We start from the raw sequence: 24,464 nt of genomic DNA on the forward strand, positions 1-24,464 counted from the left end.
ATGGCTGATAATAAATATGTGAAGGTATCTAAGAGACGTTTATCCCATTTCTGCTCGCTCCCTGCCTTCTTCCTGCAGGCAGCCTGCGTCTTGCGTAATGTAAATGTGGAACACAGCACAAATGATCAGGGACATTATCACATTCTGCATTTCTGTCAATACCTCAGGGTGCAATACGCGTCTAATATATGTCAAGTTATATGTGATATATATCTGAGTAAGTGCGACAGTGGATGTTGGATAAATTCACACTTTGTCATCAGTAGGATATTTTTGGGAAGCTACAGTGGAGGAGGAGGATCTCCAGGGGAATGTAACTGTATGAGATCCCAGTGATGGTGAAAAAGAGAATACTGGGAAAACTGACAATGAACATCAAAGGCTCACTCTATGCATTACAATGTCATTCAAAAGGGGCTCCATCTCTGAACATATGACTCAACTCTCACGCAGCCAGGTGCAGAAAATTCTGTCTTTCAACCCTCGCATTCTGGCCTAAAATCTCTGCTACAATCTAGCGAAATTAGATATTCTGTCCTTAGGCAAAGAAGGGGAAAGTGGCACCATTATTACAGTATTTTGCATCATGATATATTACCCTTTCAATAGATCTGCTTGCTGGATTTTCGCTTTAATTAGCCAGCTTGCTAAAAGAATAGAAAAAAAAAGAGAAGGAACAACTTTAATCATTTGTGTCTGTCACAGGCCTGCGTAAGCTGTGCTCGAAACCTGTCTGTGACGCTGTAATTGTTGGCCGCTCAAAAGAGAAAACTGTAACTCTCATTTTAGCACTCTGTCGCTTCGATTAACTTTAGGACAGTAAATATAGACATAGCGCAAAAAGATAAAAGTGAGAATCAATTTAGAACTACAGCCATTTAAGTCCTGCTGTTGCTAAAACGTTACCACAGGAATAATCAACTTGCATTAACAACGTTGCTCAAGCACTGCTTATTCTGACTAAAATGCCAGAGCCCGCTATGGTACCGGCTGTGGTGGGGTCCATCTAATGCCATCTGGCAGCTCCAGCTTCCTTCAAAGGAACTGTCAGGTCTCAAAGGAAGGCTTTGATTTAGATTCAGACACTACAGACCACACACCGCAAGCACGCACATGTATGCAAACAGATGCAGGGTGCAGACACACATGAGGAACGAAATCCATCGCAATACTTTGAAACGTGCACAAACAAGCCACACGCAGTGACCAACAGGTGGAACCGACATTCTTAGCAGGTGTTAGCCTACGCCTACAATAACAACAACTTCAGACACAGTCCTCGAGTCATTAATACTCCTGGCACCAAATTAACACCTGGATGCCTTCCAAATGAAAAAGTTGAATTTTGGAGAACTGCGAGATTATAGTTTGTCATGCTAAAGAATAAAGAGAAATACTCTGTTTCTGCTAAAATGTTCCCTTTTTGTAACCTTTATATATAGAACCTCTATTAATATCTCATCCTAATATACATTTTTTATTAAAGTTTTTGGATGGGGTTAATAAAAATCTTCTTAACAAACACATTTTTAAGAATAAATGTAACGTTTCAAAGTCAGTTTCACTCAACATGTCATTCTAAAAAAGCTGATTTCAATCCCTGTGCCAACAGCCACATCTTTAAAAAGAAAGGGAAAAAAAGTCTCAGTGACATTTGCATTATAGGGCTCGCGCTAACACTGTTATCCCGAGCGACTTACAATGCCTGTGACAGCACAATGAGCTTAAACTCCTTAAAGTCAAATGACAAGCAGCCAGCGGTGGGGAATAAAAGGACTCGAGGCCATCGGCTTAAACTCCTCTGACCCTGCAATGACCACATAAAATGCAACGGCCACCACTTTCCACTGCGTCGGGCCTAAGTGGGGTGAACGTGGGCATAATTAGATGCAAATGTGTGTCACTGTACAGCTGATGCAAGCACCAAGTAACATGGAGGAATCAAGGATAAATGTGAAAGCCAAGCCTTGAGGGACAGTGCTGAAAAGAACAGAACGGTCTCGATGTCAAGGAAGCGAACGGCTGTAACGGAGACAGTCGACCTCGTGGAAAAACATGATTAGCTTTCTGTTTGCGTGAATTGTGTGTCACGCTGTGTTCACATGGAACACGAGCATGCGTGAAAGCAGGTTGCCTGTGCTGCTAGATTAAGTCACATTTGATGGAAATTTGTCATCTTTGGTTTGTTTATACGATACTCCTTATGAACACTAGATGAAGATAAGTGGCAAGAATTTAGGAGATGGTGAGTGTGTGTATGAGCAGCAGAAAATAAACCCCACGAGTGAACAGAACATGTCCAAACATTTTTAATTTAAATAAATAAATAATAATGACATTTCTATCCTTACTATTCTGAGTGGTTTTGTAGAGAGGAGGGTATTAGATCCCAAACCTGTTGAGCATTTCCCAATCCTAATTCAGTTGACATCTGTGCTTGACATCTGTGCTAGGAAGAGCTCACTATATAACTAATGTTTTGGGGGGATTTTCCCCCACAGTGGTTTATAAAAAGGCTGCTGAGCCAGTGATGTCATAGCTAAATTTGTGATTCTGCCTGGCAACAACTACTATCTTTATAAATTGGCTCGTCTTTCCTGCAGATTCTTCACAGAAGAATGTATGACTCGGGTGAGATGATACTCGGGGTATCATCTCACAGCATTTTACCAAAATGTGACTTCACAACTAGCACTAGGACCGAGTTTCATTTGCTCAGATTGCAACTAAAATTGCAACTTTTTTTTTTTGCTTTGCTTATATAATGAGTTAACTGTATAGTGTTTACCATCTTCCATTAACTACTGATTGGTAAAATATCTGTAATAGGTTTATTTAACTGTGGTTTTAAAAAAAATGAGATTAACTGCTAATATAGATGAATAGAAAAGAACAATTATTAATAACAAGAATACCTGGCATTTAATAAAAATGTGTACTGTATAATGGGCATAATTTATCCAGTTAACCTATCATGAATAGATGGCTGGCATTACATCATCATCATATGGCTCTTTCAGAGTTATGGACGAGTTAAAAAAAAAAAGTTAAAAGCTTGTCACTGTTCAAAATTAAGGGAGCGCTTTTATAACTGTTGCTCAAGGTTTGTAAATGTATTCAGATGATGAAGTACAAAGGAGACGTGATACACTGAGATTCTTACATAAAGACAAAAACCAAAGTTCTTCTACAGGTCATGTTTGTGACATTACCAGACAGTTATCTGACATGTATTAAAGTACTCATCTGAGTGAATGGGGAGAGATTTTCAACATTAGTTTCTTTCGTTACATAAAACCTGCATGTATTGAATCACAAGTCACGACTCGTTACAAAAAAAGTCGATCTTTTATTATATCTATAAATAAATATTTTATATTTATAATTGATATTTCAGCTATGCATTTTCACATTACTGCAGTTTCATTAACAGATTAATTAAAAGCATTACCACGATGACCATCTCTGCTTATTCTGCTACAGCACACACAAAACGAGCTAAAACTGACCTGTGGGCATCATCTGACACAACCAACGTCGAAAAGGAATACGGTCGAGGCATGTATCGCCTCTACCGTAATTGACAGCTGATCTGTTATGCTTTGGATGCAAAATAGTCCCTCTTAGTTAGGGTGTGCCACAAGGCTCAATTTCGGGTCCAGTCTTGTTTGCACTTCACATGTTGACACTGGGGTCTATTTTTTCCCAGCATAACCTTTTATTTCACTGATTTGCACATGACTTGCAGATTTATTTGACTTTGTGAGTAAATACATTGACAGTGCTCTGGATCTTTTATCTTCCCATTATAAGACAAATGTTAAAAACCTCATTGTGTACCTTGATGGTTACTTTAAACTGTGTAGGCAGGTATGCAGCAGTCCATTTTCCCCATCACTTTGACATGAGCCCAGGTTTATTCTACAAAAGTGAAACATTTTAGTGAAACCTACAAGCTTTTTCAGGTGTTGGGGAGTTTAGCACAGGCCACAGTTTTCAGGTGGCCACCAATCCTCTTAACAAAGTTCCACTTTTAATTTTGTGTAAAGGTTAGAGTGTACAGCGTCCAGATGGACAACTGTGGTTTTATGATGAAGAGAGGGCAGAGCGGGTGCAGGTAAAAGGGGGATGATAAGAGGCACAATAGGTGAGGCTGATTACAGCACTTTCGGACGATGTTACAGGCAAAAGGCACTTCAACCGACACGACGAGTGTAAAAAGCACAGACCAAAAGTTCACATTAAGCACAACATTAGCGTGTATGCTCTTAGACACTGACACATATGCACTCGCACACACGCACATAAAATGCAGAAACACAGTGCCACCAGTACACAACCTTTCAGCCACTCATTCAAAAGGTGGTCCAAACCCTTCTGGAAGCACACGTGAAAAAGCATTTTGTCATTTTCCCAGCGAGGCAGTATTCAACATGCAAAAACTGCACTGACTTTTCATACTTCTCACATCTCATTAGTGCTCCACATGCAGAAAGCAAATGCAATGCTTGGCAATCTGTCTGAACAGCTAGTCAGGCCAGACTGTTAGTTAAGCATTTGTTGAGTCTTAATCATGCAAACACAGAGCTTACAGAGAGAGATGTGACAAGTTAAAAGCAATCTGAATTCTTGCTGATAATTAACTAGTAAGCCATCCAACTCTTCCTCAGCCAGCTAGTGAAGGTTTATTTATATGTCTGATGTTGAACAATGATTTTGAAAACGTATTCATTTAATCCTTCTAACTGTAGAGATTACTTGTTGCTTAACAGGACACTGATGACTTTGCAATGACTTGTAACTTGCAGCATGACTGCACATTTTCATTAGTCTTAGCAGTTACTTTAAACCAAAAGGACCATTGCAATCAACACGTGATGATATGTCATATGTTATAATGATATAAAACCCAAGGTTAATTGAAATATGAGTGACTACACAAGTCAAGTTTAAAAATGCATTACACCCAAGATCCTTTTAATATTCTCTCCTGATTATTTCTGCGTCCTGAGGAGACAGGGGCAAGCATGACTCTAAATACTGGAGTCATAATACTGCTAATACCTGCTGCTTTATGAAAGACCACTGATGAATGTCTGCCTCAAAACATTAACAACAACCAAACACTTAATGGTTGCAGGGCTGTTGTGATTCAAATGACTTATTGTGCACATTGATAATACCAGAAGGAGCCAAGAGTTTAGCGTTGCCTGAAAGTTGCCTGTAGTGTCGATTGCTTTAACTCTTTCCCCTATAAAGACGACCTCCCCTGTATCCTTCATGATCAATTTTGACAGCTCAGTATGTATATCGATACAGATGTGGTTTGACAACCTCTAGAATAGTTTCTAGAGGATCCTGACCTCAGTCCAACACAAGAGTGGAGACCACGAACCAGTCCATCATCAGTTTCTGACCTCACAAATCCACTTCTGGAACAATGTCCAGAAATTCCCATAAACACTCTTCTAAACCACGTGGAAAGCCTTCCCAGAAGAGTTGGGCCGACATAATAAAACCCTATGGATTAAGAACGGGATGTCCCCCAAGTTTATATGTGTGTGAAGACGAATGAGGGAATACTTCTGGCAATATAGTGCATGACAGAATCAATGCAATCACACTTCTTTGTGATTGTAGACAAAAACGAACTTGATATATTTATTCCACTGGAAAATCCACAAAACAAAGCAACTTTTACAGCAGCAATAACTTTAACCAGAAATGAGTTGATGTGACTGTGGCAGCTTAAAATCAATTGTAAGCATGGAGTCAAACGCTTACCTCTCGCCGCCGTGACGCCCAGCAGCTCTGTTTGATCTTCCAAACTACGGCGGCCACCAGGAGCAGGGACAGGAAGCAGCTGTGGGTGGAAAAGACAGAGGAAGAGATGAGTCCAAAATATATAAAAAAAAAAAGAAATAAAAACAGATAAATGAAGCGATGGGAAGACAAAACCTATAAGCTTTTGTCTTCTCATCAAAAGCTATAAGGATGGTTTGATGTCAACTTTATAGGAAAGAAGTATTTGACTACGAGTTTTATTTTCTGTCACCGATAAATATATTAACAAACAGATTTTTGACATCAAACATATACATGTGTGCATTTTAAACTGACAGCAAGTAGGGGAGGAAAATAAAGCAAAATAAAACGAGGTGATGCCAGCCCACACTGAACAGCATTAAAGAGCGACAGGTCTGAAACTCGAAGGGTAACATTAATTATCATAAGCGATGAATCTGCCACAATACGCACAACCTTTGAAGTCAATTTGACACGTCACTGCAGCCTTTTCCATCTGTACTGGAAATCCAGGAAAAATGCTTGACAAATACGGGCAGCTGACAAAGTTACACAAATTTTCATTTTACTGGAATTAGTCCTTTTTTTTTTTCAAGATCAAAAGAATCAAAATGATACATTCTCAGCTATAGAAAAAGAGCTGATGATGTCACTTCTTAACGGGATACAAAGTGATCGTGCTAAACGTCAAAAGAAACAAGCTAAAAAACAAAAGGTTAGCAAAAAAAAAAAAATGGATGTACACTTTGCGCTTTTCTTCAGATTGTTTAGGAGGGTGGTCACACATGATGATTTTCTGCTTAAATACTTTTAAACAACACACACACACACACACACACACACACACACACACACACACACACGGTCTTCAACCACCATTCCATTTTATGCCCTCGAGCTCCAAGTGTTGGCATCAAGCACCATCTTTGTCATCCTGTTATGTTTCTGTTCTGTTTTACTCTACACTCGCTTCCTTTCATTCTTCAGCACTTTGTGAAATGTTTTTTCATGTTTTTTCTTGAACACATAATGTGTTTTTCTTGGTTCATTTCAAGAACCGCCCTCCCCCCTCAACACACGCGCACACAAACACACACAAATAAAATATACAAAGAATCAAAACACTTAGCGCTATTTACGCTCTACAGAAAAACACCTTGAGGTGATGATGATTGTGGTGACATGTCTGGGTGACATGGTTTGTTAGCATCAGTGTGTGTGTGTGTGTGTGTCTGCTCTCCCCGGCTTCCAGACGTGTACTTAGACAAGATGGAGTGAGTGTGTGTGTGTGCGCGCGTGTAAACACGTCAGGGACAACATCTTTAGCACTCAGCTTCACTCTCAGCCTGTCACGGCTCTTGCTGATCTTGAGTCAAAGCTATCAGAAGTACGATGGCAAAATGCCTAAATATGAGTGATTCGTGACACAGTTTCCTCCAGGACGGGAGAAAAAGACAAAAAAAACCCATCTAGCCTTAAGAAAAGAGATACGTGAGATTAAATATTAAGTCTCATGTAATTTATTTTCATATATGGGTCAATTTAAAAGTCCACATAGGTTAGAACTTTAAAAAAAAGGAGCATACTCTGGTGTTTTGTCCTAGCTAAAGGCATTTCTATCAGAGACACAAAGCTGGCAAGCTTCATGGCACTATGTGTCACATCTAATTTAAAAATACAGAACAGTACAAAGTAAGTGAAGCCGTGTTTCTAGTTTACACCGTGGCATATCGGCCTCCAGGTCTCTATGTACTGCAGTATTCAACACAAGACTGAGTCCTCAATGATTAATGGGCTCAGAGCTAACTGTCTGAAAGACTGAAAACTCCTGGCTTTGACTTTCATAAATACATTTATGCTTTATTGTCTCAAGTGTAGTTTTTTTTCTAGTGTTTATCGCATAAAGAATATTTGTGAATAAACTTTCTGGGCTTTGAAGTGGATTTAATTAGTCCACATTGAAGCGTAACTTCTTCAGACACAGGGCCTTCCAGTCAGACCCCTTGCAGGGTTTTCTCCAACGTTCTACCACTTTTCCCATCTAAATGCCTTTGCCTATTTTAATAGTGGCTGTGAAGCGTCAGATCTTCATTCATCGCTCCCGACCCCATCCGAGCCCCCGCCCACCCTGTGTGGCTCTTTAAAGTGCCATTTATTTAAAAAAAGAAGAAAAAAAAAAAGATTCCCTTATCTCTCTGGGCTGAAGAAGCCCCTTAAGAGATCCATCCGTTCAGCCATCTTATTGATCTGGCTTCCTGCTCATTGCTTTAAAAGCAACACGGTGCTGATGAATGACTTGCATGAATAGATATCGGCTTCACATCAAAGGCTTCCCTGCTCAGCAGGGTGGGAGGGAAAAGGAGAGAGAAACAAAGGACAAGAAGAGAAGGAAAGACAATGATGAAGAAAATGGACAGCGATGGTGAAAGACAACGTGAAACACAGACAGATTGGAAAGTGTAAGCTGAAGTCTAAACAATGGTATAAGTTTAGAGTTAAGGAGGAGAAAATGGAGCAAGAGACAAAGACTGAAGGAATCGAAAGTAACACCGGAGAGACAAACACTAAGAGAAGCAGACGGAGACAGACACAGAGAAATGTGCTTCATTTGATCTCAACCTCTGCAAGGGATGCTGGGAAAGTTAGTCAAGCTTCAGCTCCCACCTCAACCCATACGTCACACCAGCATCTCTCACTTTCAATGAAAATAGAAAAGAATATTCACCAGCAGATGCTGCCTCACCAAAGCCACCTGTGACAATCGCACTTCACCTTCACTAACGTCTCAATAAAAGCAACTCTGAGCCAACGGATTACAGATTTCGGGGGTTATATTTATGCGAATTCCTGTACAGTTAGAAGATGGTGATCTAAACGGAGCATCTGTTTGCCTTTGTGTAGCAGACTCCAGCAATACCCTTAACAAAATGACACAAAGTACCGAACTCATGAAAAACAAAACAAAACAAAACATCAGACAACTGATAGTGGGGTAAACTTAACCCTACTAAGCTACAGATACAACTTTACATTACTGCACCTTTCAGGTTCAACGGTGCACACATACACATTATGTACAAGGAAGTTTATGTTGCCCTAACAACACAGTTGCATTAACATTACTGTTTCTTGTGTCGAGATTAATTCAAATCAGCGCAGATTGCTACTTCCTGTGAGATCTGTCTCAATTATTTTCATGCTTTTTAAGAGCACCGAGCGAGCCAGGTAAAGCAGGTTAAAGAGAATCACTCTGATGGCATGTTCAAGGGAGGTTCCCTCTGCTGAAAAATACCTAATGGGGAAAAGATCTAAATCAACTTTGTAGCAGGAACTCACCAGTACGATTTCTTTTATCCAGTTTCCTCAGATATCTAACGTGTAATGAAAAGTGACGGAATCAAAGTTTGAAAGTTTACGAAGGAAAAAATACTGACTCTCTAAACACATTAAATGATTATTTCAGTTTCCTGAAAACAAAACCGTTTGAATTTAATTAGTGCGATGAGCAAAAAGTCACTTTAAAACAAGACCTGAAACTAATTAACATTTTACCAAATATTCAGGTTAAAATAACCAGTTTCATCAAACTCATCGTATTCAGCTGCAATTAAGTTGAATTTTAAAAACAGCAGAAAGTATTGTTCTGACACTGACAGTGATTTATGGAACAGACTGTAAACTACAGCTCCAAAAACATAAAATAAAATGTTTTAAAAAGATCATTTGGTATGGATTCTTATGATATTTGATACCATGTTAGTGAATGTCCAGTACTAGTACTTAAAATTTGCTTGATGATCTGAAAATTTTTCATGAAAAATGAGCAACAAACTAAGAAATCAAGAAGAGGGAAAACACTTTTTCACAGCACCCTATGTCAGATGTTTAGAAAGAGTGTCAGCATGCCATTATTCACATTTTCTGGATGCTAATAATGCTTTTCCTACTTGAAACAAGATTAATTTCAGGCAAAAATATCAGACAGACATTTATTCTAGAGTAAAAGATTACTTATATCGCAGTTTTACCTTCAAATGCATTCTAAAATGAGAACATCGTGAGCATATTTCAATGTTGTTCCATTTAGAAATGTGGAATTTTCTCACTTCTAGCTTGAATTTAAAAAAGTTTAGCTGCTCAGTCCATAATAAGGCAGTCCAAAGTTTGATGACATAACAGAAGACGCTAAAACGCTGGCAAAAAAAAAAAAAAGAATACTGTGTGCAAAGCTCTTGAGTGTCTCGGGTAAAAAAAAAAAAAAAAAAAAAAAAGAAAAAAGATGGATGCTGTCTATTTTAAGTGGCAGAGTGGAAAGCGGAAAAAGAGCCAGGCGAAGTGTATTATAGCCATCGGCTGCTGAGGCCAGAGAGGTGAGCTCTGACGTGTCATTGGCTAACCTGACAGCAAGACAACAGCCACAGGGCAAACACCAGCACACTGGTTCTGTTGTCCACAGCCAGCTGAATACTAATCCTGCAGTCTGCCTGCTGCTGGCTTTTACTCCGGGGTGGGAAATGAAACCTGCTCACTAGCCCTAACTAACAGCATTTCATTTTCGCTATGACTGATAAGTTTTGTCCGCTGAACCACACACACTAATCAGCAGTTGCTCAGAGGTCCTATTCTGCCATGCACTTGTCGCCACTAAAACCTGCAGCGCTGCGGGTGATGGGACCCTTCAAAGAAAGGCTAACCTACCTGAAATAAAATGAGGACCCTGAACATGTCACAGAATACAAATTTGGGTATAATCTGTGCAGCTCCAGATAATTTCTTTACTCTCTGCTCTAACAATGGAAGCAGCGGTTATTTTCGGTACGAGGAAAAAACCAAATACGGTCTAAGAAAGCAGAATGAGAAGCATGCAACCAAAGCCGTGGGCTGCACTTGTTTCTGGACTGGGAGGGGTACGGGCCTGAGGAGCGGTCCTGGATTCAGAGTTCGTTTATTGAGGACCCTGAGCTTATTGCTGACTTTTACAGGAGGCACCCTGATAAGCCCAGAGGGGGGGGGGGGGTACTATTAGGAGTTGGTGGGGTTTCTCTGGTGTGGTGTCACGGGGTCTGCTTCTGTTTTCAGCACACCTCCCCACCTCTTGCCACCTCCCCGAGTGGTAACGTGTCTGTTAATTCTCCGCGGTGTGCATTGCGGCCAACCTATGTCTTGGATTTTGTTTGCTTACCTGTTGTCCTGTATCCTCAGCCGGATCCATCACCCGCTTACCTGTCAGCTGTTTGTGAAGCCGCATTTCCGGGATCACTACAGAGATCAATCTCAGCGTTTTTCCCACATCCCGAGAATCCTCGCCCGAGCCTGTACAGCCAGTGTGACAAGTGAGCTCTCCAACTCTCCCAATGTTTATTGCCGTTTCTTACCGGTTGTTTGGCATCTCCCCCTCAAGTTTCGTTTTTCTTTTTCTCATAGATCCCCCCTGCGTGCACGGGTAACCCCTTTCCCTCCGAATGCGTGTCAGCCCCCTCCCCTGGTTTCCTTCTGTTTATTTATCAGCATACATATCTCATCCCGTGTAAATAAGTTTGACACTGTAAATAAAGAGCACTCCCTGCATTTTCTGCGCTTCTGTGTGTTCTGCCATAGAGTCCGTTCACTCCGCATAACAGTTTCACACAGCCCTGTTGACTTCCCCAATGCGAATTATGAATTAATTAATTAATTGATAATTAAACTGGCCACCCTCAGTTATTGTTTCATCCTTTAGAGCTTGTTAAGATGACAGGGTGAAGCTAATTAGAATTGTGCTTCTTTGAAACTGGAAGTTCAATAAGAGGATGATTAATCGTGCTGTGGAAATAATCATTTAATGTTGTACGTTTGGCCACTAGGGCTGCAATGTGAGGGCTGATATTTACTGAAAATACCAAAGCACAGAACTTGCTAAATGCAAGTTTGGGAGTGTCTTACCATCTGCCTTAGATGTCATTCGGATTAAGGTGGTAGCGACAAACTCGAGGATGAAAACAAAAAGCTTCTTAGGGAATAGGATTTAGAAATTGATTAATGGAAAGGGAAGAGATTTCCTTTGAAAAAAAACCTACAGTTTGAGTTTTTGCACCATCGAACCTCACCAGATAATAAACTGCAGAAATGAGAGCTATTCAACAAGTCGCATTATATTTCAGACAATCCTGAGCTGAGGCCCGCAGCATGAAAACTCCAATTCCACATCATCTTTTGTCCTGCGAGCTTTTTTTCTTTTGCTTGTATAACCCTGCCAAAACTCATTGTTATGGGGAAAAAAGCAGCCCTGAACGCAAACGTGCTAGACGTAGAGGAAGGGGGTAGACACGAGGCTGATCAGATGGGGAGGAGAAACAAACAAACAAAAACGTTGCCCTCCTCTTGGGACTTTTTCCCCTCGTGTCGTGGCCTCGGTCACATTCCTCGTACCCTCCTCCCAACTCATTACAGGTGAGGGAAAGTGGTGAGGAGGAGGAGGAGTGGAGGCTTTGAGTCAAACCTACTGATCTCAGTGATTTATTATTAATGGGACGCAGAGGGGCTTTCAGCTTCTCACAGACACACCAGGAGGGATTTGCCACAAGGTGCTTCTTGCACTCTATCTGCTGCATCTTACACTTGTATCGCTCTCGCTCCTCACTGATGACCTGGCCTAGATGAATATCGATGCAAAGATCGCTAAGAAAGCAAGAGAGGGGTGGGAAGAAGGGGCGAGAAGTTAAGAAAACAATGCTGCGAAGAAAGGAGGCAGAGGTGAAGATGAAGAGAAGGTTAGAAATGTGGAGATAACGCAGACAGAAGAAGAGAAGACAGTAGGTACACAGGCAGTTTTGCAGCAGCCCACGTTCAGAATATGAGAAGGCAGAAATCCAGAGACAGAAAGAAAGTGAGGACTAAAAAGCTCGGAGAGGAGAGAGAGTGGGGGGGATCTGGCACAGCACAGGCAGCAGCACCTGCTGAGCGCCGGGGGAGGCCCCTTAGGACAGACAGGCCGGGTTTGGATGCGTGTTCAGTATCTCTCTCTGCTTCTTTTTTTCAGGTGTTCCTAAAGGGTGAAAGTGAATCTGCCTGTCAGTGCACACCACAAGAAGTAATCTGTGGGCAAACACTACACTGGGTCTGAACCAGTGTTAGTGTGTGTTTAGAGAAACACGGAAGCAGCTGGTTTCCAAACTGTTTAAAACCATACAAACAGGCTCTTTTGCTTTTTTCTTTTATTGATAAAAGAATGTAGACCATACAGCATCTTGACAGTATATAAATGGCCTGTATTTGTATAGTGCTTTACTTAGTCCCTATGGACCCCAAAGTGCTTTACACTACATTCAGTCATCCACCCATTCACACACACATTCACACACTGGTGATGGCAGCTACATTGTAGCCACAGCTGCACTGACAGAGACGAGGCTGCCCGACACTGGCGCCACCGGGCCCTCTGACCACGAACAGAAGGCAACGGGTGAAGTGTCTTGACCAAGGACACAACGACCGAGGCTGTCCGAGCTGGGGCTCGAACCGGCAACCTTCCGATTACAAGACGAACTGCCAACTCTTGAGCCACGATCGACCCATATAAGCAACCTTAGTCTGTTTAACTGTTTGATATTAGTTAGAATTAGAATCTCCAGAAGTCGATTTTGTTCATCTAGACGTAGCGTTTTCAGTGGGAGAAACATTTCGTCACTCATCCAAGTGACTTTTTCAGTCGCAGCTGACACCTGGATGAGCGTGCATCAAGACAAGTAAATCTCCAAAAGTTGATTCTGTTCATCGGACCGGAGCGTTTTTCAGCTTAACAGATGAGTCTGGACAGAGGAGGTCTGTTCCTTCCAGGACTGTCTGGGGAAACAGATGAGAAGAGCTTTAAACAAGGTAGATATACCAGACAGGAACCATCTAGTAATGCAAATAATCAATACCAATTTCACCTAAATTGCTGTACAGTTTTTACAGAACTCTGTGCAATCCTGTGATAAACTAAGCACAACCTTGCTACTTGCATAGGAATTAAGAGGGGGAGTCGCAGGCATGCTGCTAATAAAATGCTCATAAGAAACTTTCAGCAAGATCATAACTGCAGAAGATTCAGTGGTGTGCGGCTCCGAAGCATTCAGATGCTTTAACACAATGCCACTATCTTCCAACGAGTCAAGAGTATCTACGGGCCTCTGTTAGCATGTTAAAGGTTAAAGTTCATGACAGTAAAATGGGATAAAAAGACTAAGAAAATATGACTTGTTGGGAATTCCTCCTCCCTCTAAAAGAACATGGCAGCAAAGCTAAGGTTGAAAAGTGTCAACGAACCTTCTACAAAACATCTGGACAGATCCCGTTCGAACAGACAAGAACAAAGTGGAAATGTTGGGCATTGCACAGAGCCATGTATGGTGTTGTCACTTTATCTTAAAAAAAGCATTGTGGTGGAGGGGTGAAGATTTGGGTTTGCAATCGCGGGACCTCGACACTGAATGGACCTCCTCTGTACCAGCTGTCTCAATCACACAATCAAAGTGAAAACATCAACCAGACTGAAACACTGGGACTTAATTCTTTCACAGTAATGTGAGAGATTGATCAAGTTATACAGAAAGCAGCTACTGAATCATGGGGTGCGTTGTGAAAACTCGTACAGAGCGGCACTTATTTGTTTTTAAAAAAAACGAAAACATTTAAAATAAATTACATTTATGACTAAAAACTATAACATGACAGGGCGACCGTGGCTCAGGGGGTTGGGAATCGCATCTGTAACCGGAAGGTCGCCGGTTCGATCCCTGGGCTCTCTGTCCTGGTCGTTGTGTCCTTGGGCAAGACACTTCACCTACTTGCCTACTGGTGTTGGCCAGAGGGGCCGATGGCGCGATATGGCAGCCTCGCTTCTGTCAGTCTGCCCCAGGGCAGCTGTGGCTACAACTATAGCTGCCTCCACCAGTGTGTGAATGTGAGAGTGAATGAATAGTGGCATTGTAAAGCGCTTTGGGTGCCTTGAAAAGCGCTATATAAATCCAATCCATTATTATTATGACATCTTCCAACAAAACAAACATAAATTTCATTTAAGGTAAAATTACAATTTGTACTATTACAACTGCCATTAAAATTACAAGTTTTTTTACATTCATGCAAATATGTGAACGAATTGAGTATTAACATAAAACATTAATGTGAATATGAATTAATATTAAATTAGATTCAATTAAATTAGGCAACTCACCTGGTAGTGGAAGGGCTTTAATTTCGTCTGATCCCTTTGGTGACTTTCCATTTGAATTAATGTCATTAGAAGGCGCATTTCAAGTGACGCTAGAAAATGCTCTTGATTGGATGCAGTATACAAATGGTTAGTGTTTGCCTGATTATTTTTCTAGACAGTTTAACATTTTTGTTCATACAATTATTTTTCTTCCTCAAAAACATGACTGGTTGGAGGGTTTTGATAGAAAAGAAAAAAATGAATTGTTCCATCGCTCATTTTCAAACTTAAAGCAGAAAGCAGCCTTTGGTCGCCGCCTACATTGTTAGAAAATGAGGGAGAAATTATTAAATCATGTGGGTAAAGATTTTGCCCACTGAGGTCCAAAGACACATATCTGACCCCAGATATTTCTGCTATATTAATATAGCTGAATATTCATAAAGGGCCTTATTACCCAGCTCAATAATTTCAAAAGTTTGCATGACCCAAGTTCTGTTTTTGCACTGCAGACTCTTCCACAATCTGTGCTTCTGTCAATCATCCATCACCCGTCCTGTCAATGCGACGCGAGACGCTCATCCAGATGGACATTTGTGTACAAACACAAACATGTGTCAGAGGGAGAGCCGAGTGCACGCTCTGCACGGTGCATATCCCTGTTGGGGTCAATGTCACATTCTTTTCCAACCAATTACAGTGATCGAATCTGAAGACAGAAATGCTCTGGGCTCCACAGTGAAGCCAATGAGGACAAATGTCACAGGATAATAATGGAGAATGATTTGTCTTAAGTTAACAGGCTGCAGCTTAAATTGACATTTGGATTTGATGATATTGACCCAACTCCGTGCGCGTGCAGTCATCCGCGCGCCCGTCTGAAGCTTTAAAGATGCAGCGGACAAAAAGCGCAGCCACTCGTTGCATTGTGAGGTTTGAAGGACAATCACTCAGCTCAGAGGGCACGTAGCGCTAGTGAGCAGCCAGCTGCCTCATATATGAACAAAGAGTGCTTCTGAGTGCGTGTTTAAGGGTGAAAAACCGAGCGCGTGCTTTGAGAGACTTTCTGTGCCAGCGTCCGAACCTGCAGATGTGTTTGAGAGGCTCAATAGTGAGATGATGATCACAAAAACAGAATCATTTGTGATGTGCTGCAATCCACTTCCAGCTGCAAACATATGCAAGAGTGGCCATTAGGTTCCTATCAAAGTCTGGAGCCAACGCAGAGAACCCTGAGAGTGTGTGTGTGTGTGTGTGTGTGTGGTTGCGTCCATAGTTAAGAGGATAGTCTTGCTTTTATTTCTTTCTGTGGCTCGCTAAACGCTGGGCACCAAAACACAGAGAAATAACAGAAATATGACGAGCTATCAAATAATACATCAACACACTTAACTCCCATTATGTGCAAGTAGGTGCTGCTGACTACAACACACATGGATCATACATTTGAGGTCCACTTCATTTTAGAGGAGTTCTTGAGATGAAAGAAGAAAGGTGTTTTTTGTTTTGTTTGCACATGGCATCAAACAAAACATTAATAAAATATTAATAAAACTGATTACTGAATACTGAAAACACAGAACTTTAGGTACAAGAAAGGCAAGAGTGTTATTTTAGCACTGACAATGGAGGGGGAGAAAAAAATAAGAAAAAAGCAGAAGGGAGGAAAGAACAGACAAACTGGTGTGCGACTGGGACAGGCTCAGCACAGAGCCAGTGGTGAAATGCAAAGATTAGACTGCTGCGGCTTCAGCAGAAGAGAGGAAAGGCGCGACGGGGAGGGCAGAGGGAGCAGGAGAGAGTTAGTTGACTGTGGGAGCTGGTGCGACACGCAAGGTTGAGATACTGACCGAAGAGACCTGGGATTGACGACACAAATCACCTCTCTGCTTTAATCAGGTAAATGGTTTAGAACAAGGTCAGCAGGTGCAAATAACACTGCTGCCCACTTTCTGCTGCTGCATGCTGATTGTGCTAGTGCTGAAAGTCGAGATCTCGCAGTTGTTCTGAATTACTTCTGGTTGATTTTGATTTCTAGTGTTAAGATATTCGTCCAGGAAAGCTAACAAAACCTAAGGAAGCTGTCAGCTGGTGACTTGACAGAGGTACATCTGTAAAGACATACGTTTCTGATGTAGAGGAAGAAAAAAGACAGAGAGGAGAAAAAAAACAGCCCCGAGTGAAAGCTCGTCTTCACTCTGATGTGCATTTTCAGTCAAACTCGTCTGTCTCGCAGGAGAGAATTTAAGTCTACTTGGTGGCAGTGGCATGATTCATTCAGCACCCACACATCCACCCAGACTTGGCCCAGGGTGGGCAGCCTGCTGGTACCCGGTCTTTTAATGCCTCAGTCCCAAGCAAATTACATTTCCCCTCTGTTAAGAAACAAATCGCTAATCATTTTAAATGCACAACCATGCTAACACACTGCAAAGTGAGGTGAAATGCGATTTTTAAAATGTGTTTTGCGATATTAATAATTAATCTCTCCGAGCATGACATGTCGCATGGGTGACTCCGTGTTGCTGATTCACATAAGCTCCATGTGGATCTGTCATCCTTGCTGCTGCACCGTTATGTTGGCAAACATTTTTAAAGTTGGGAATTTCTGTGGTGCTTTCAAAGACGGCTTTTCTTGTTAACACGCAGATACAGATTAGTCATTCTCAATACGTTCTAAGGCAAATCTTACTCTGAACGACACTACTGCAGGCTGTGGGCTGATGTGCATTAGGTGCTCTAATGAGTATTTTCAGTAACAGGGCATTTGTCATTCTAGCTAGCAATTTGTTAAGGTTATCTGGAGACATTTGCCCTGCTGCTTTACGAAGCTGCACTTGTTTGACGGACACTTTGTTGCAGTTTGTTGTCCTCCTGAAGAGAGAAATTGGCACCAATCAGTCATACACAGGGGCATGGCCATGCAAACTGAAATGATAGCTGTCCTTTTATAATTCTAAGACTTTACCGTTCTCAAACAACCCTTAACTAGCCGATGTACTACTGCGGTTTCCAGCAGTGCCAACATAATTGGAAATGCTTTTGCTTTTATTCCTGTAGTAATTAAATAGCCTTTGTGCCATAACCAAAGTGGATTGATAAAGATATTTGATTAAATACCACTAATGACTTATAATGAATGATTTCATGAATTGGGCAGCTTGGCAGCACAGTGGTTAACGCTGTTGCCTCACAGCAGGAAGGTCCTGAGTTTGAATCCACCCTACTTGTTCTCCTTGTGCATGCATTCAGCTTTCTCCCCTTTTATGGTGAATTTAAACTTAAAAAACAAAAACAAGGACATGTCCAGGTGACTTTACAGTAACAGTAACAGTTTAAATATGAACATGTCACTCGCTGATGTGCCGAATCATTTTTAGACAACAATGCGAGTCTGTAGGACAGAAACAGCCTGCGTCACCCTGCACAGACAAAAGCTGATAAAATAATTTGTTACTAAAAATACCAAATATTGCCAGTCTTGTCTATTAATGTTGCTAAGTGGGCGGTTGTATCAGTGTTTTACACCTTCTAGAGCTCAAGTTTGAAAATTCTTGCATTTGTTAAGCTATTAAAGCAGCAATGAAACCCACCACAAACCTCCTTTCATTGGGGATCTCATAGGTGGCAGAGCAAACACCATATTTTAATATGTGAAACACATGATTAGCCCCACTTAACACACCAGGTTTCCTTTCATTTACAAAATTTGTAATGTGTTTACCTCGAGCAGGACTTCCAATGAAAAGAACAGAGTTTCACTTTCCAAAGATAAGTGTGTCTTAACACGCAATAACAAATTAGATTTGGAGCCAGGTGCTGTTGACTTTACTAGATTTGACAGGTACTTAGGATATCAATTGTAAGAAAAATGTGAACAGGTTAAACACGACGATGTTTGTCTGCTCGCTCAAATATTATTTGTAACACAAAAGATGAGCTCAAAGCAGCGATTATTAGCTATACCTACACTCAGTGACTTCGTGAACTTATTCATATGCAGCGAAGGGAGCAAAGCACTCTTAGCACCAGGGTTTTAGCCTCCACTGGGAACAGCCATGTGCTAAAATATATGCAAGAAACAGTGCCGGATAGAGGTGCCCACCAGATAGCTAATATTAAAATAACTTGGGCTATCAAGCAACAGAGATGTGTCTGTAGTCTCCCCCAAGGGAAGCCAAATTTTCTAGGACATCAGGCCTCAGTGCCACACTGACCATTATGAGGTTAAGTCGAGTTTTTTTTGTTTTAAGAAGTAAACACCGCACCAGGTGGACGTGCAGTCAGTGTTCTAGAACATTTTCTTCTGTTACTTTCTCGTCTCCACAGGAACGAAAATAAAAAGCAGCTCCCAGAGCAGAACAAGTGCGATCTCACTGCAGGTTAAACAAGTTGAATGTTGTCTCAAACACTTGACAGTTTCATTGCCGTGCCTTGACCTTGTTCTTTATGCCAGATTGTAGTTACTTCAAAACACCATCTCTCTCTTGTTTAGCCCACACTGCTGCGAGCTGTAGAACTCAGTGCTAACGCTGAAATATCTGCATCTGGCTGAACAGGATATTAAAGTGGTTTTATGTCATTTTGCTTATTATCTATTCAAGTACCATCAGTTCCCCAAGACACAGATGTAAGCTCTGTGGGTCTTACTTCTGTACACACCTTTGCTAAACGTTTCCTTTGTATATAAGATAAAGTATAAAGAAAAAAACTTTTTGCTTTCCTTTTGCAGAAGTGAGAAATGTAGGTTATATGATGTGTAGTGTCAGACTTCCAAATAAGAAGAAGCCAAAACTGCACTAATATTTCCATGACGAATGTGCTCCCGTGTGCAAATGTTAAAATGTTGCAAATTTTTTTTGTGGCAGTTCTTTAGCCTCTTCTACTCAACCAGTTTGGTAGCCAAGAAATTTGTCATTCAGGTCACTATTACTTCAAAGACTGCTTGCTTTAGCAGCAGCCAAGTTTAAAATTAAAAACATGACAGCTAGGGAGAAAGTGAGAATACATTTTCATTGCATTTCCAAAAAAAAAAAAAAAAAAAAAAAAAAAAAAAAAAAGTTTTTATGAAATTTCACATTCTCCAGGGCTTTTCCAGGCCTGGAAGAAAACACTCAATTTGCACAGCTAGAGACAACATTCATATTTGTTAAACATTCATGAGAGGAAAAAAAGCTTAAACTTATTCAGAAATGTTGGAGAAGACCCTGACTCTGCTCGATCTGAAACGTTTGGGGGGGGGGGTCTGCTTTAAAGAGCCTAGGAAGCCTAAAGGTGAGAAAGAGCTGGAAGACTGGACACGAGTATGTGGATGCATCTGTTTGCTGTTAACGCTGATGTTTAATGCATCTCTTCTGTTCTGCTCTGTGGCTGGAGAACGCTCGTGGGGGTATCTGTGCTGGCACTGCAGATAACAGAATGGCACTACCTTCATCTGTCCCCACAGGGAACATGGCAGCGAGAGGAGCAAGAAAGAGAGATTAAGACACCGAGAAAGACTGAGTGAAGGAGAGCAAACAATTTTCACGTTAATTAGCATCCCTCTCCTCCCCCGCAACGCAAACAATGCAGAACCCACAGAACGGGAAGCAAACAGGGACACGGCTGCTGCGAGCTTGCTAACTTTAGGTCTCCTCATCTTGTGCTGAATCAGTGGCAGGCGGCAAAACACATAAAAAAGGACAGCGCTGTGGGATTAAGAGCAAGTCAGAGGGAGTGGTGGGAGGATAGGAGTAAAAAAAAAAAAAAAAAAAAAAAAAAAAAAAAACACAAGCCAGGGGAAGGTGGGGAGGGCTGTGGAGACAGGCGAGGGAAAACTAGGCAAGGGACAGAGGGAAAAAATGGAGGAGGCAAACAGAAGGGGAAGATGGGAGAGCCAGACATGAAAGGAGAAAGACAGAGGAGAACATGGTGGGAAGGTGGGAAATGGGGAGGATAAGAAAGAGGCAGGGGACAAGAAAAGCAGGGGATAGGGAAAAAAAGAACAGAGCAGCTATAAGGAAGGCGGGGGAATCTAAAAAATGATGAATGAAGGAGAGACAGAAAGGGGAAGAGTAGAGAAATAGGGAGCACAACGGGAAGATGGTTCTGTTTATGAATCGCTGTGACTCTGCTTCCTACACACAGCTGCTCTGCTGACATGCAAACACCCAAATGCTGACACATGTCAATAAACGTACCAGCATCACAATCCAGTAACCGCGGAGTTTCTAAGTGAAAGCAGAGGAAGTGAGGTGCACAATGCCGTCCTACTGCCTTTAATGGCGAACGCATCCAAAATAAACCTCAGGAGAGAAAGGCGGTTTATTCAGCTGATGCTGAAACACGTTGTCGAACAGCCGAACGGCTGGTCAGAAAAATAAAAAAAGGATCCATCAAAGCAGCTTGATCAAATCTATCCTCCTCTACATGGCTGCCGGATCGATAAAAACAGCACGACTCGGAACAGCTGGCAATTTCTTCAACGCAATGTGGCGAGCACACAAACATGAAAAGAGTCCTACAATTCTCCTCTGGGTTGGAGGCGCGCAAACACAAACTCGCACACTGGATACTCGAGAGAAATACCATACATGCAGTCGAGCATGCAAGGACACAGTTGTGTATCCAATTTTTGTTCCATCTCATTTTTGAATCGATAACACATTACAGCAGTTTCTGAAGACGTCGAGCACAGACTCGGGGATTCGTCCAAGCCGAACATATGCACATTTTTAGACCTGCCAGGGAAAAAAACCAAAACAAACTGCATCTCCATCATTACAAAGTAGCGCATCACTGTGCCAACAATACTCCAGAAATTCATTTTAAATTCCAGTCAAGACACAGAGGTGAGTCACTCAAACATAACAGATACATCACAGGAAGATGTGTGCAAACTCATGTGCAAGACGGCAAAAAACTGTTCCGTCTCCGTGCCATCGCACATTTTAACATCTGAGTCAACACGGCATCATAAACTGCAGAAGTAAGCCGATACAGGGGCTACTGTATGTGCCTGACTTCAAAGCAAAGCAAACATTATGAATGTGGAATTAACTCTGATTCTAACGATGCTTCTTTTGAATTTTAGGCTCATGTATCTTTTAAGTGAGTAGCTGCCATACAAACATGAGCATGTAGCTGCAGTTTAAGATACCATCAACAGAATATCTTCAATTCTTCAAATGACTGAGGTCATCTCCACTTCTTGTAGGAGTGTCTTAAGGCATATACTAAGGGTGAACTCACACTAGCCACGGCTGCCTTGCACCGTGCTTTCATATAACTGCTCCCCACTCCCTACGATGCCCTTACCAGTCCAGGCCAGAGCGCCACAGTTTGTCTCAACGTCTCTACTCCACTCTCGAGCTCACAGCTTCTTTCTCACAGACACATACTTTTAAAATAACCTTGCATTGCATAATGAGGTTCATCACGTTACATATTTTGTGGGTTATTTGGGGAAGTGGTGCTACGCTGTTTCTTTAACATTTGTTAATTGCTTAACACAGTGATTAACAGGAGGGTCAAACGAACACACACACAAATAGCACATTTTACTAACACGTTTGCCACAAAATAATGTTTTTACACTGTACGTCAGGCTGTGTAAGGCACAGCAGAATCAAAAATGGCTGGTATAAAAAGGGGAAAGCAGCTTTGGTAATCCATCACCATCGTTCACGTTGAACACAGGCACATGTATGTACACATTAAGGGTGAGTGCAGCAACATTAACGCCCGGCACCTCTGGTGGAGGAGCGGGCGAGTTGACAGGGGACGGCCGCTTACCTGAAGAACGTGACGAAGAACTGCACCAGATCCATGAAGTTACTGTGCTGGGAGAAGGCAATCTGTTAAAACAGGAAACAGAGGGCACAGGAGTGAGTCAGAAATCTGCTTTAATAGGGGAGATTTTGAAGCAGGTCAGCGTTATACATTCAAAAAAATAAATAAATCAAGCTTTAGACCAGCGCTGACCTTGCAGATCTGAGGAGAGCAGGAGGGATGCTCCTGCTCTCACTATGCATGTTTGCATTGCATACTGTGAACCATCTATATGATCAACACTTTACAGTGTGTCTAAAACATTTATTATTATTATTCTTATCAGTGACATTTCTCCTTCGCTGAGGCTACCCATACACGGCTATCCCCAACTGCTGGGAGGTTGCCAGTCGGTTGGCTTATCTGTGCTCCCGACTACACGCCTGTCAGAGACAACGACCCAGCCGCCGGACCTCTCAGCTGCCCACAGCCTGCACAAAAAAAAGCATTCCTGCACATGTGGGCAGAAATATTCACTATGTAATCATCACAAGAGCAATTGTGCTAACATAATCCTGTCTTAATCAAGGTTGCCAGGGGTAACATTGGCAGTGAGGTACCAACTCCCCAATGCCCCCTCCTCTTCTTACGCCTACAACTCCACACCCCCACCCCCAAGCAAAATGCCTTACATCCACCTGTTCCTACAACAACACAACACTGCCTCTATCTGGTAAACCAGAGGTAATGTAGCTGCTGCCATGTTTCTGTTATGTGGGAACTTGAACCAAAACTCCTCACTGCTTATAATTTGTATGAAAAGCTGGTGCAGCATAGCATTCCTCGGGGGGTAATATATATATATATATATATATATAAACAAAACAAAAAAAAAAAAAAAACCCCAACACAAACCACCTGTCATACTCAGATTACTCCATGAATATGTAATAGGTGGGGGGGAAAAAAAACAGACAGGTCAGATTGCAAAAATATCTGCAGTGTCTTTACACCAGACCTCAACCAGGCCAAAGGCACCGGGCTTTACAGTGAGGTGACAGGGGGTGTGGGGTGCTGTGGGATCGGCCTGGGGTCTAATTTACTTGTGGAGTCAGCGCCATCTGGATTGCTAATGTGTTGCCGTTGATTACTGTTGAGCACAGATTCCTCAGTGTAATCATTTTGCTCCAGACTGTTGAACACTGAAGATAAGTTCAGGGTACCAGTATAGTCAGGGAAAAGTTTTAAAACGATGACATCAGCACAGATCGGGATAGGCGACCAACACTGGAGCAGTTTAGGAATTAACCACAGAGTACTATAATGGACAATATGTGCCACTAATGCTTTAAAAATCAGTGATTTGATGTTTATCCAGGTACAAATAGGCCACTGACTGTGAGCCTTCAACAAGTAATGTACGCTTTCTACAACAAATGTCTTCTTTTTCCTGTGCATCACCAGTCCCCCTTCATTTCAAACCATTATCAGTCAATAGACTGGACCCCTACCAGCATCTTTTCCCAAACCATAACCACTCCAAGCCCCGTCTGGATTTCACAAAACCTACCCAGGAAAGTTATACAAGCTGACTCAGAATGACCTGAAATGCACTCCCCCAAAGTACGATAGGTTGACTCGGGACTGACAAAAAAACAAAACAAAAACCCTCACTCAAAGTGGGTCTTGTCACATATCTATTAACTTGGGACCCTGCGGAAACACCCTGCACTCC

At 41.8% G+C, this 24,464-nt stretch overlaps 1 protein-coding gene across 4 annotated transcripts in view; it reads right to left on the reverse strand.

The window, feature by feature from the left end:
* atrn (attractin) overlaps positions 1 to 24,464 on the reverse strand; it is a 129,381-nt gene that overhangs the window by 39,440 nt on the left and 65,477 nt on the right. For 3 of the 4 annotated variants that reach the window (XM_040042310.1, XM_040042309.1, XM_040042311.1), the window contains exons 25-26: positions 22,754 to 22,815; positions 5,785 to 5,863 (exon numbers count right to left, since the gene is read on the reverse strand). In XM_040042310.1, coding sequence (XP_039898244.1) covers positions 5,785 to 5,863; positions 22,754 to 22,815 — 141 coding nt within the window. Of the gene's footprint in view, positions 1 to 5,784; positions 5,864 to 12,978; positions 13,627 to 22,753; positions 22,816 to 24,464 lie in introns of those variants that run through there. The other variant, XM_040042312.1, reaches the window with a different exon arrangement.

This window comes from Simochromis diagramma, unplaced genomic scaffold (assembly GCF_900408965.1).
Source record: "Simochromis diagramma unplaced genomic scaffold, fSimDia1.1 OVJJ01000304.1, whole genome shotgun sequence".
Lineage (NCBI taxonomy): Eukaryota > Metazoa > Chordata > Actinopteri > Cichliformes > Cichlidae > Simochromis > Simochromis diagramma.